The following is a 12,142-nucleotide window of genomic DNA, read 5'->3' on the forward strand; positions in this document are numbered from 1 at the left end:
ATTGTTAATTTTACTATGGCTCAATGTAGAGCTAGAATCTTGTATCCTTATTTCTGAAACTTGTCAAGCTGACATTTTGTTGTGAGGCTGTTTTAAACAATATGGCTACATCTCAGACATATATCATGGATTCAATGTTAAAACCATTTCAATTTAGAGCTGATTTAAAGTTATTATTAAGTTACTACTGCTTTCATTCTTGTAGTCCATTAGAAATGTTATGCATCTGTATTAGCTGGTTTTCTAATCTCTGCAGCTAAATTCTGGATAAGAAGCAACTTAAGGGTGGAGGTTTATTCTGGCTCACACTTCAAAGGAGTGCATTCCATCAATGGTGGCAGGCATGGCTGTGGGAGGGGCTTGGTCCTTGGCAATCACAAGAAAGCTGTGCATAGTCGTGTGTTTATCTTTTCCTTCTTTTAACATTTGGGACTCCAGTCTATGGATTGGTGCCACCTACATTTAGGGTAGTTCTTCACTCCCCAGTCAAACCTCTTTAGAAATATCCCCACAAACACAAACCAAACATATACTCCAATTTAGAGCCTGGGTGTTTCTTAACTCAAACAAGTCAACATTCCAAATTAACCTGCGACAGTACAGAAAATGACCATTTAGAAACTAAAGTTTCCATAACAATTCCTCAAGCAAATTTTGGCAAATTTGAAATAATCCAAGTTTTGAAGTTATTGAGACAGTTTATGATGACTAACTAACTCTGCCTCAGCAGGACACATGAGAAAGGGGGCTTTGGCGTTCATACGTTCCTTTGAAATTCCACTAGAATTATATGAGAAATGATTTCAGAGTTTTGTAGTTCCTTATTTTTGCAACAAAATCTAATGTCAGCCATAGTCAGAGCCACTCTCTGGCCAGGCAAAGCTGTGAAAACTCTTCCCCGTCCCTGGAGAGTAGATTCTTATCTGTATTTAAACCTAGAGAGTTTGATTTAAGTAGGTCCCTAATTGTTTCCATTTGAGACAAGTATCTTGCCTTACTAATGTATTATAGATCTTATCCAATTCTATGTAATTTATTAATTTGGTCTTCTGGAAGCGAACATACCTTTAGATTTTCTGGTGTTTCTAGGTCTCATTTTCTTTTGTTTAGTGACAGGGGCACCTTCTTTTCCAAAGCTGTTCAGTATAAACACACTTTGATCTTATGATGCAACTTGTTTTTTATGAATCAATTGTAACATTTAGTGCTGCCCAAAGGGCTAGCATACACTTTCTAAGTAGTATGAATAATGATGGGAAATGGAAAGTGGTTTTATTTTTGTTTGTTTTGTTTTAAAGACCAATTGGAAGGAGCTTATTAAAACCCCATTTGGTTAGCCCCTATTAGTGATCTGGTCCCTGCAACTGAACAAGCAGCTTAGTGAATGGCAATGCCTAATCCAGTGTAAGTCTGCCTAAAGGACTGTGACTTCACAAAGGAGTTCTCCCTTGTGTAGTTATTCAAAAGGCCAGAGCAAGGAGAATTTGTAGAAAGAAGGAAGCATCTTTTAGTCTAGGGAATATCTACATCATGTTTGCTCCAACAAGGAACATCTGGCATGTAGGGTATATGGTAATGATGACTGTTCTCACTACTAAGGTCTGGATGTGCACATCTGCTCCGATAAGTGGCAATTTTACGTATTGATCTGTGTCTGCATTTGGAGCTGTGGAGATTATATTCCGGTTGAGAATCTCTTTGGTAATAAGCTTCATTGAATTTTCCTTAACCCAGAAGGAAGGGGAAATAGTGATGCCTCCAAAATTTTTTCTATGTTATGACTTTATTCTTTTGTCCTCATTTCTAGAAATCTAATTTCTACAAAAAGCAAGCAAAGATGCCATAACATAACGTAAAATAAATAATGCACTTACAATTTATATTGATTTATCAATTTACCTGAGTATGTAAGAATAAAATAAATTTTAGGTACATTTAAAATTACAGACGGAATAATTCCCTTCCTCTTACCTTTCCTTTCAAAAAATTCTTCTATTCTTCCAATGTATTTTTATTTTCCCAACCCTAATTCTTTATAGCATCCAGTTCTAGCATTTTATTAGGGAAAGGGTTTCAGCATCCTGGTGTACCTATGTCATTTTTCTCCTCATTGTGACTACTTAACCTGCCTTTAAATTGTGCATATTCCAAATCATAATAACCATTTTATGCATCTAGCTATTGAAATTGGGATTAAAAATTACCAATATTTTGCTGATTTTGTACTCTAGGACATATTTCTGAGAAATAAGCAAGAAGCTCATGTCTTCTGTTTTACTTTCACATAAAATACTCATTGCAATAAATGTTCATGAAGAACTGGTAGATGCTATTACCCTTTGAATTATAATAATTATCACCTCAAATGACATGACTAAACTACTAATAAAATCAAAAGAAAGTTGGATGACTTTACATATTCAATCATGTTCATTTAGTGACAATATAAAACTCAGACCAAGGAGGAATTTATGTACTTCTTGATCTTAATGGATCTTATTGATTATAGCTTTTGGGCCATATTATTAATATATATTGTACATTGAGACAGAGCCTGAACATTTTACCTCACAAGGCTATAGTGTTTTCTAAAATGTTGTCCGCAATTGGACTTAGCTTTTGTGCATGAAAGAGTCTTACTGGTATACAAACACATGTAATATTCATTCTCCATAAAAAGCTCAAAAAACACAAGGTGGGGTAATGCAGAAATTGAACAAAGTACATATAGACTGTTATCCATGAGAGAAAACTAAAAGAGAAAAAAAAGTATTTGACCTTTCAACCTCAATTTTTTACTGGTAGTAAGTTTTGGGCCACCAAAAGGAAGCCCACACATGGCCTGAAAGTCTTGAGGCAAAGGCTATCATTTACAGAGGGCAATACTCAAGATGAAATGGCAGAAAAAAAGGAGCTCTGTGTGTCGGCAGAGAGATTTCTCTTGCTTTTGGCTAAGTACCTATCTGATTCAGGCACGAGAAGGACATTTCTAAGGCCAGTAAAAATGAGTTAGGAGTCAGTAGGCAGATCACCTCCTGAAGCTCCCATCAGCCACTGTGAAGAGAGCTCATGAAACACAGGGCATTCGTGAGAATCTCTAGACTACTCATGTCAACGAGGCTCAATTAGTCCTAGATTAAATCCTCTAGATCTCACAAAAGAAGAATGGAAATAATAAGACACAAGCAGAAATCACTAAAATTGAAACCTAGCTCTTTGAAGAGAATAAAATTGATTAATTTATAGCTGGATTAGCTATAAGGAGTAGGTACAGCAAGACCAAAGGATTAAAGGCTAATATTCAAAACTAATTGTATGAATTAACAATGAACATAAAACAAGATAATTAGATTCACAGCATGATGAGCAATGAGGGATACTAAGAATTAAACTTGACAAAATACTTGTGTAAAAATGAATGCTTAGCAAAACTCTCCTCTGAGAAATTAATGAAGATCTAACTACAGAAGATGTACCATGTTTATGGATTTAAGGACATATTATTGCCTGGGTAACAGCTAAAGACTTAATACAAAACCCACCCAATCATGGTAGATAATCTAAAGAAAAATAATACATCGAATCAAGAATGTATAAACACTTATGAAAGACCCAAACAGCCAAAATAACTACATGAAAGAATGATCTTGGAAGATTTCCATATTCTAACTTCCTGATGATCTGTCTCTAAGCAGTGATAATCAATAGGCTGACCCTGAGTTAGGGATGTAGTTGTAGACAATGGAACCAAATAAAAGAGTCTAAGACTACTCTGTGCTACACAATAAGTCTAGGATAATCATTTTCAACAAACTGTGCTAAGAGAATTTTATAATTGTTTAGAAAATGAACCAAACCCTAACACCTTACTCCATTCCTTAAACCAGTGATTCCCCACCTGTGGATCAAGACTCCACTGGCGGAAGGGTCTAATACCCCTTTGATAGAGGTCACTTAATATTAATCACATGATACAAGAGGTAGAAAACATAGACATTTATATTATGATTCATAAGAATAGTAAAAATTTAAATTATGATGTAGTAACAAAAATAATTTTAGGGTTGGGAGTCACCACAGTGTGAAGAACTATATTAAACGGTCACAGCATTAAGAATGTTGAGAACCGAATGAACAGGTAGGACCGACAGAGCTGCGAGGCTGGAAGGTGACCCGGTAGGTATTCTTGATCGGCAGCTTCCTGTGACAATGGAAGGTAACGGGTCGATCGACATGTTCTCAGAGGTCCTAGAGAACCAGTTCCTCTAGGCTGCTAAGCTCGTGGAAAGTCACTTGGACTCTGAAATTCAGAAACTGGATCAGATCGGTGAAGATGAGCTCGAACTCCTCAAAGAAAAAAGGCTGGCAGCACTCAGGAAGGCTCAGCAGCAGAAACAAGAATGGCTCTCTAAAGGACATGGGGAGTACAGAGAAATTGCCAGTGAGAGAGACTTTTTTCAAGAAGTCAAGGAGAGTGAAAAGGTGGTTTGTCATTTCTACAGAGACACCACATTCAGGTGTAAAATACTAGACAGACATTTGGCAATTCTGGCCAAAAAACATCTGGAAACCAAGTTTTTGAAGCTAAATGTGGAAAAGGCACCATTCCTCTGCGAGAGACTTCGGATCAAAGTCATCCCCACACTAGTGCTCCCGAGAGACGGCAAGACACAAGACTATGTTGTGGGATTCACCGACCTAGGAAATACAGATGACTTCACTACGGACACGTTGGAGTGGAGACTTTGTTGTTCTGACGTTATCAATTACAGTGGAAATTTAATGGAGCCACCATTTCAGAGCCAAAAGAAATTTGGGACAAACTTCACAAAGCTGGAAAAGAAAACTATCCGAGGAAAGAAATACGATTCTGATTCTGATGATGACTAGACTGCGCTGTCCTTGTAAACTGTCTGTCTGTCTGTCTGTCCACTTACTTCAGAGTCAAGTGTGTTTCTACAGTCCCTTGATTTCTGTCCAGTGCCCACACTACTTCCACATGGAAGGGCTTCGTTAATTACTATATTGTGTGTAACTTAAGAAACAGATATTTTAAGTTACCTGGAAAGGGTCTGGATTCTATTTTTTTGTGGTTAGTTTTATCGTAACATACTTCTATTATCTTTATACCACTCACACTTGTGTTTTTAATCTATTGAATTAGAAATAAAAATTCAGCCAACTTAAAAAAAAAAAAAAAGAATGTTGAGAATCACTGCCTCAAATAAATATGAAGGCTAAATAAACCATGGGCAACATGTCTGTCTAAATGCAGCAGTAAATCTACGAGACTTGGAGAGGTCCTCTAATTATGTGCCAACAAATGAGCAAAGAGACTGAAATTTACTTCACAAAAGAAGATCCGAGAATGGCAATGAATACATAATTTATTGAATTCTCAGTCACACTGACCACCATGAAAAAGAAAAATAGAACTGCCCATAGATACATTGCTGTTGAGATGAAAAAAGATGGACCACACTAAGTGTTAGCAAGTGTTAGCTGATGGGATTGGAAATGATTCATTAATTTGTAAATTCTTCAGCAATTTTAATGTATTATATAAAAATATACATATCTGTTTTACTACACAATATATATAGTAATTAATTAAATAAAATAAATATAGTAGTTACACACACACATACATATTATAAATTCTGGCTAAATAATTAAATATTTTAAATATATTCTGTCTAACTAATCACAATCCCCAATATTCCAATATTAGGCTAAAGGAATAAACATTTATTTACACTTATGTAAAAACTTGTATGAGTATATGAATAACACCTCTTCTAATTTGTAGGTAATTATACAAAAGTTATGACTATAGGAAAGATAGTTACACAGTGATTTCAGAAAGCTGGGGTGAGAGTGTAGAGGGGTGTCATTAATCACATGATGTGTGAGTCAAACAAGTGCCAAAGTTAGTAGGGCACCATAATCATACTCCAAATATATGCATGAAACTAAGTTTTGTGGGGTGATTAAAAATAGCAAAACAAACTAGGGAAATACTTGCAATGTAAAACAAAACCAAAGGAGTGTTATTGTTTCTAATAAAGTACTTTTACAAATGAAAAAGAAGCTTAATTGAAAATAGATGAATTTTATAAGAAAGCATTTGATGGAATATCTGGAAAAGACAGAACGGAGAACAGGATCTTGGTATCCAAACTTAACTATCATTTGCAGAACTCTTGAACTGAATGCCTGCTATATGTACACCTTCACACGGAGATGGACATGAGGTGGGCTTTCTCACACCTAGGAGGAAGTGACCCGGCATGGGTGTGTCCATATTCCAAAGTGATGTGATGACTGGATCAAACTGTGTTACAATAAGACACTATTGTTATTACTTAATAATAATATAGAAAACTTGAATTTTACCTTGATAAAGATTCATTTCATATTGAAAACTGATTAGTATCAATGTATGTAGTATGGTAGAATACAAACGTTTCTGATATTTATGATTTATTAATGCTTAATGGAGGATTCAGAAAGCAAACTCAGCCACAAGCCATAGAAACTAGGCACACACCTTTAATCCCAGCAGCTAGAAGCTAGGAGGAGGTGGTGGTACACACTTTAATCCCAGGACTCAGGATTAAAAGGTAGATGGATATCTGTGAGTCCAAGACTACCCATATATACACCAGATTGAATCAGTGTAAAGCAGAATTATAGCTCATACCTTTAATCCCATCATTAGAGGGGTATAAAAGTCAGTATGAGGCATTCTTTCTCCAGTCACACTGAGGAGAGGTTACAGTCTGAGGCTTGGTGACAGCTCGTGGAGACAGGATCAACCCTTTCAGCCTAAGGTAGAGGCCAGCTGCTTTGCTTTTCTGATATTCAGCTTGAAGTTTGAACCCCAATATCAGTCTCCGGGTCATTTTGTGTGTGTGTGTGTGTGTGTTACATGTTTCAACTTAATAAAGGTAGACTATTAGTATATTGGGGTGGTTACTTGTATGAAATACATATTGCATTTGAAAGCACATGGTTAAACATTAAAGAATACTTATTTAAATGAATAAGCATTTGCTACCATTAGCAACAAAAGAGCACACAAGTTTCAGAGATGCTTTTCAATAATAATAATCTAAAAGCTATTTTAAATGACGTAATCTTAAAAAGTTAAACAAAAATGTCATATTTTAAATAAGCAAAGCAAAGGGAAAAAGCATGTTCTGATGACATAGCAAGAGGTAAGGAGAGGAAGAAATAAACAAAAGGCTCTCAGGAAAGAGAGGGAAGCCTCAGGAGTCACCCAACTAAGCGAGAACTGCACAGGGGACAATAGCCTCACATGTCATTGGATAGAGCGTCCCACGGTGCAGATGAACATGCCATGGCCAGAAGGGGACTTGCAGATGGTGGAAGGCAGTAGAGACTTCTCTCAAGTATCCCTTCTGGAAAAAGTCATTTTGGGATGGGGTGGAATCCTCTTGTGAATAGATGTAAAAAGCAAAAAACAAAAAAAGACATGGTAGGCATTATAGCCACTACAGAAATTTGACACCCATATGGCTTTCCTGCTTCTTGAACTAGGCCTTAGGAAGCCTCTGCCAGCTCTCCCAGCTCCTTAGCTTGCTTGGGTTTCTTGCTCTGTATCTTCAATGTGTGGCCAGTTGGCTGGCTTGAGTCTAGATAGCTGTCAGAGATGAGCAAGTGAGAGGGATCATTTAAAAACTGCTTAGATTGCTCAACACTTTTCATGACTGCTTGATTCTAACAGTAAACAACTTTAATTTGCGCTGTCATTGTGTTTTTCTTTATTTTTTTTTTACATTAACCTTTATTCACTATTGTTCTGGCTAGTTTTATGTCAACTTGAAACAAGCTATCATTATCTGAGAGGAGGGAACCTTAGTTGAGAAGATGCTTCCCTAAGATCTTGCCTGTAGGGCATTTTCTTGGTGATTTATGGGGAAATATTCAGACCTGGGCTGGGGTCCTGGGAGATATATATATATATATATATATATATACAGTTTGTGCAAGCTGGGAGGAGAAAGCTGTGAGGGGTACACCTCCACCGTCTCTGCAACAGCTCCAGTCTCCATGTTCCTGCTCCATCTGAGTTCCTGTCCTGACTTCCTTTGATGATGGACGCCTAAGCCAAATAAACCCTGCGTCCCCACTTGCTTTTTGTTGTTGTGTCTTATCATAGCACTAGTAACCCTAACTAATAACATTACACTTTAAATGGTCTGGGTGAAGAAAAAAAAAAAAAAACAATTGGTCAAGGTAAAAAGTTTGGGAAACCTCATTCTGAAGTATAACTATAAGATGTTAAGAGATGGTGACTATTTGAGGACAAGGATAACTTTGTTAACTTTTGAACTGGCTTCTCTGCTACAGTTGGGATGCTGGCTATCTCTCAAAGGCAGATGTGTTAAAAGATTGGTTCTCCAGTGGCACAGCTGGGAGGTGGTAGGGTCCTCAAGAGTTGAACCCCAGGAAGTCTTTGGGATCTTTGCAGTTGCCCCTGAAAGGGATTGTGGGTTGCATACCCTTATTCCTTTTGTGCTTCCTGGGTCACAGAGGCAAAAGTCCACCCCCAGCACTCCCACCACAATGTAATGAGCCATCACAGATGCCAGCTAATGCTCTTATACAGCCAGCCAGTGCCAGAGCTGTAAGCCAAAATATGTAGGTCAATTATTTCAGTATTTTGTTAGAAAATGCACCAATGAACACTCTCTGGATCACACAAATGCTACTGGCTCTTTTCTTTCCCCTTATTTATGTGGAAGTGCACCATTGGTGAGTGCCATCACTATTTCAAGTAGAAAAAGGAAAAGCACCCTCATGAGGAAACAGAAGTGGTTTTGCCTTTTAAATTCCAGGCAGAATAAGTGAGTGAGTGGTTCACATCTGGCTCGAAGAGCTGCCAGGGATGCAGGAAACCTGAGAGTTAAAATATTAAAAGAAAAACAAAGGCTAGCTGGCAGCAGGAAGTGCAATGGCAACCTTGCCTGTAAGTGTGAAGTGTCATTATTTAAAGTAGACCTCTTTGCTTGGAGCTGTGCTATAGCAAATGGTTAGCATTCCATACAAGGGTCATAGGTTTTGAAATCAGTTGGACAAATCAAACTTCTTTGGAAGCAGATATTTTCCTTTGTTTCTCTAAATTCATGCTATCTTTTCTTTATCTTAATGATGCCATTTGTTATCAAAGAAATGGTTGAGTTATAATAATGTAGAAGCTAATTCGAACAGAAACTGTCATGCAAAACAAAAACATACTTCAAAAATATTCAACTCTGTGCAGTCAAATCCTTTATAAAAAGTGATAGTGGTCATTATCAAATGGTTTCTGAGATGGTAGCGTATCATTTAAAATAAACTGTTCCTGCTTTTTAATTTTTCTCTTTTTACTGTTGAATAGAAGCTAAGAATAGGGCTATCTAGATCTTGCAGCTGGGCTAATACCACTGATTATAAGATTTAGTGTTCTTAGTAAAAGTTATAATGACTCTCCAAGGCCTGTTGAAGCTTAGAATTATCCTATTTCTCTCCCCCTCTCTATTTTTCTCTCCAAACCCAAGCTTGGGATCCAGCTGGCAAGCTGCACAATTGCATCATCAAGCCTCATGCCTTCCCACAGTCCTGACATTGCCAACATTTTCTTTGCCTAGAAATGCCTCAGATCCTCCTTTTCAGTTTCCAGGCGCCCATCCACATCCCCCCATCCCCACTCCAGCCTCTTTGGACAACCCCAGCTCAGGTGACCTCTCTCTCCCTCAGCTAAAAATGTCCAGAATATCTTGAGAATTTTATAGCTTAGTGCTCGCCACTTATCTTGCTCAGCAGGCTGTCTGCACACTGCAAGGACGTGCTCTCAAGATCCAGAGAGAGGAAATCCTGACACAGCCAAACAGGCAGGGCAGGAAGGCAGCACATACCAAAGCCACTCGCTCCCAGTGTGTTTCCCTTTATCATGGCTTTCAAGTGCAGGGAAGAGGAAGTGAGAGCTAGAGAGAACAGAGGGCCAATGTTTGGCTGCACTTAGATCAATGTGGAGTAGGGGCCACCATCGTTTCCATCCAGGGGAAGCTCAAGTGTGTGGCCTCCCTAAAGGGCACAAAACTTGTCTGTTTTCAGGGAATGTTTTCTCAGTGTCACTGGGCTGTTTCTGCGATGACAAAATTGTGAAGAGGATGATGCTCCTTGTGTCTGAAGCTCTTCTGTCTGTCACCTTTTCTTTTTCTCCCAGGCATTCAGTCCTCTACCTATCTTGAGCTCTCTGGAATTGCCACAGGTTACCCCCTCCCCCTTCCATCTTCCAAAGCCCAGGATTCCTTTCTCTTGTAACTAACAGTGCTTGGTAATACTCTCTTTTTCAAGATGTGACTAGCTGGGCTCAATAAGGAGAGAGGTTTATATGCTGGGCTGAAGGAAATTTACGTGTGAAACAAGAACCTGGTTCCCATATATACTGATCTATTGAATGTTAGTGTGTGTTAGTGTGGCATCTAGCACCTTCTTCTATCTCCGCTATATAATATAGAATTACTACCAACATTTTAAAAGGTTGTCGACTTTCACAGACTGAATACTGAGTAGGTTCTCCAAAGATAAGAAGTGCAAAGATATGGCCATCCTTTATCACTCTCTCTCCTCAATAAACTTATGCATATGAAACCTATTTCTTTCAATTTGATTACGAGCTTCATGTGTAATATGCTGTGTACTTTTCCAAGTGCAATATGTGTTTAATATATTTTTGCTTACATGTAGCAAGATAGAATCTTTTAGTAGCTAGCCAGTATTATGATACTATGTCTTAGTTCTCAGAAAGATTTTGATACATGATAATGTTTTTGATTAATGAATTACTTTGTCAGATTGTGTCAGATTGGCCCATGGACCTGTTTGTGGTGCACATTTTTGTAGCTAATTGATGGAGGAGGGTCTAGTCCACTGTGAGAGGGTCCACTCCTGAGTAAGGGGTCCCAGGCTGGATAAGAAAGGTAGCTGAATAAGGTAGAGGAAGCAAGCCAGGAAGCAGAGTTGCTTCTCTTCTCTGCTTGTTCCTGCCATGAGTTCTTGTCCTAACTTCTTAGTTGATTGACCAGAGCCTCTAATCTGAAATCAACCCTTTCTTCCCCAAGTTGGTTTTGGTCAGTGTTTATATCACAGCAATGAAAACCAAATTAATACAATAACAGAGAAAATATATCCTACTAACGATAATAAGGGGTATAAGAAGGATAAACATTATCTGGTGTAGTTATAGGTTTTTAAGGGTCATAAATGGTACTGATATCTAAGTGTGGAAGATTTAAAGAGGGTTCAAAGAATAGGTACATGTAGGCATTTAGAGGTGATAAATGGGCAATTTCCTGAAACATAAAGGCTAGACACTGAGGTGGAGAGTGTAGGACTTGGAGACCTGAGCATCCTGAATGAAGGTCTAAGGAGTAGGGGGAAAGTGGAGTTTGCAGCCTGGATGAATAGCTGGGGCCAGGGCCTGTGCAAATATATCTTTGGTGAGATAAGAAAGAACTCCAAGAGAAAAAGTAAGTCAAAGAGAAAAAGACAACGCAAAGGCCAATGCCCCATAACTTACTTAAGACTTAGGAATTACATCCATTTTCTCTAATTATATAGGATGACAGGAAGTACTATGAAACCAAGATGTAACCTTGCATGCTTTGTGACATTTAATATTACATGAAATACATGAAAACAAACCCTTGAATTGGAAGATTAAAATAAACATTAAACCAATTAAAATGAATGCCAAGGCACCGTGTCTAAGGGATTTCTAAAATTCTAAAATACAATCCCATGGGGTTAGCCAGATAGTTGTTCTTATTGACATTTATATTCTTAATGTAGGACCAGACATGGAAAGAAATATAATAAAAAGTTAAATTCAGGTGCATCATGAAAAAAAAAAAAAAAAAAAAAAAAAACACCAGGAGGAAGTCTCATACATGCCTATTCCTTGAAAACAACAAAACAAAACCTGAAACCCCAGGGGTTAAATAGTTTCACTAAGGAAAAACAAAGGCGAAGTAAGCTGAAGTCATGGGAAATGGTGTAGAGAGAACAGGAGGCTGCAACCCCACCACAGATGGAACAAAGCAGTTCCAGATGTGCAGCCCCGGCCCATGGA

The 12,142-nt window shown here is 37.9% G+C and overlaps 2 protein-coding genes across 2 annotated transcripts in view; one reads left to right on the plus strand and one right to left on the minus strand.

Moving 5' to 3' along the window:
* Dlc1 (DLC1 Rho GTPase activating protein) overlaps nucleotides 1–12,142 on the minus strand; it is a 355,052-nt gene that overhangs the window by 171,162 nt on the left and 171,748 nt on the right. The window lies entirely within an intron of this gene.
* On the plus strand, nucleotides 4,210–4,900 carry LOC127220433 (thioredoxin domain-containing protein 9-like). The gene is given in 1 exon segment (XM_051182285.1): nucleotides 4,210–4,900. A coding segment is annotated over 1 exon segment (681 nt). The 3' UTR covers nucleotides 4,891–4,900.

This window comes from Phodopus roborovskii, unplaced genomic scaffold (genome assembly GCF_943737965.1).
Source record: "Phodopus roborovskii unplaced genomic scaffold, PHOROB, whole genome shotgun sequence".
Taxonomy (NCBI): Eukaryota; Metazoa; Chordata; class Mammalia; order Rodentia; family Cricetidae; genus Phodopus; species Phodopus roborovskii.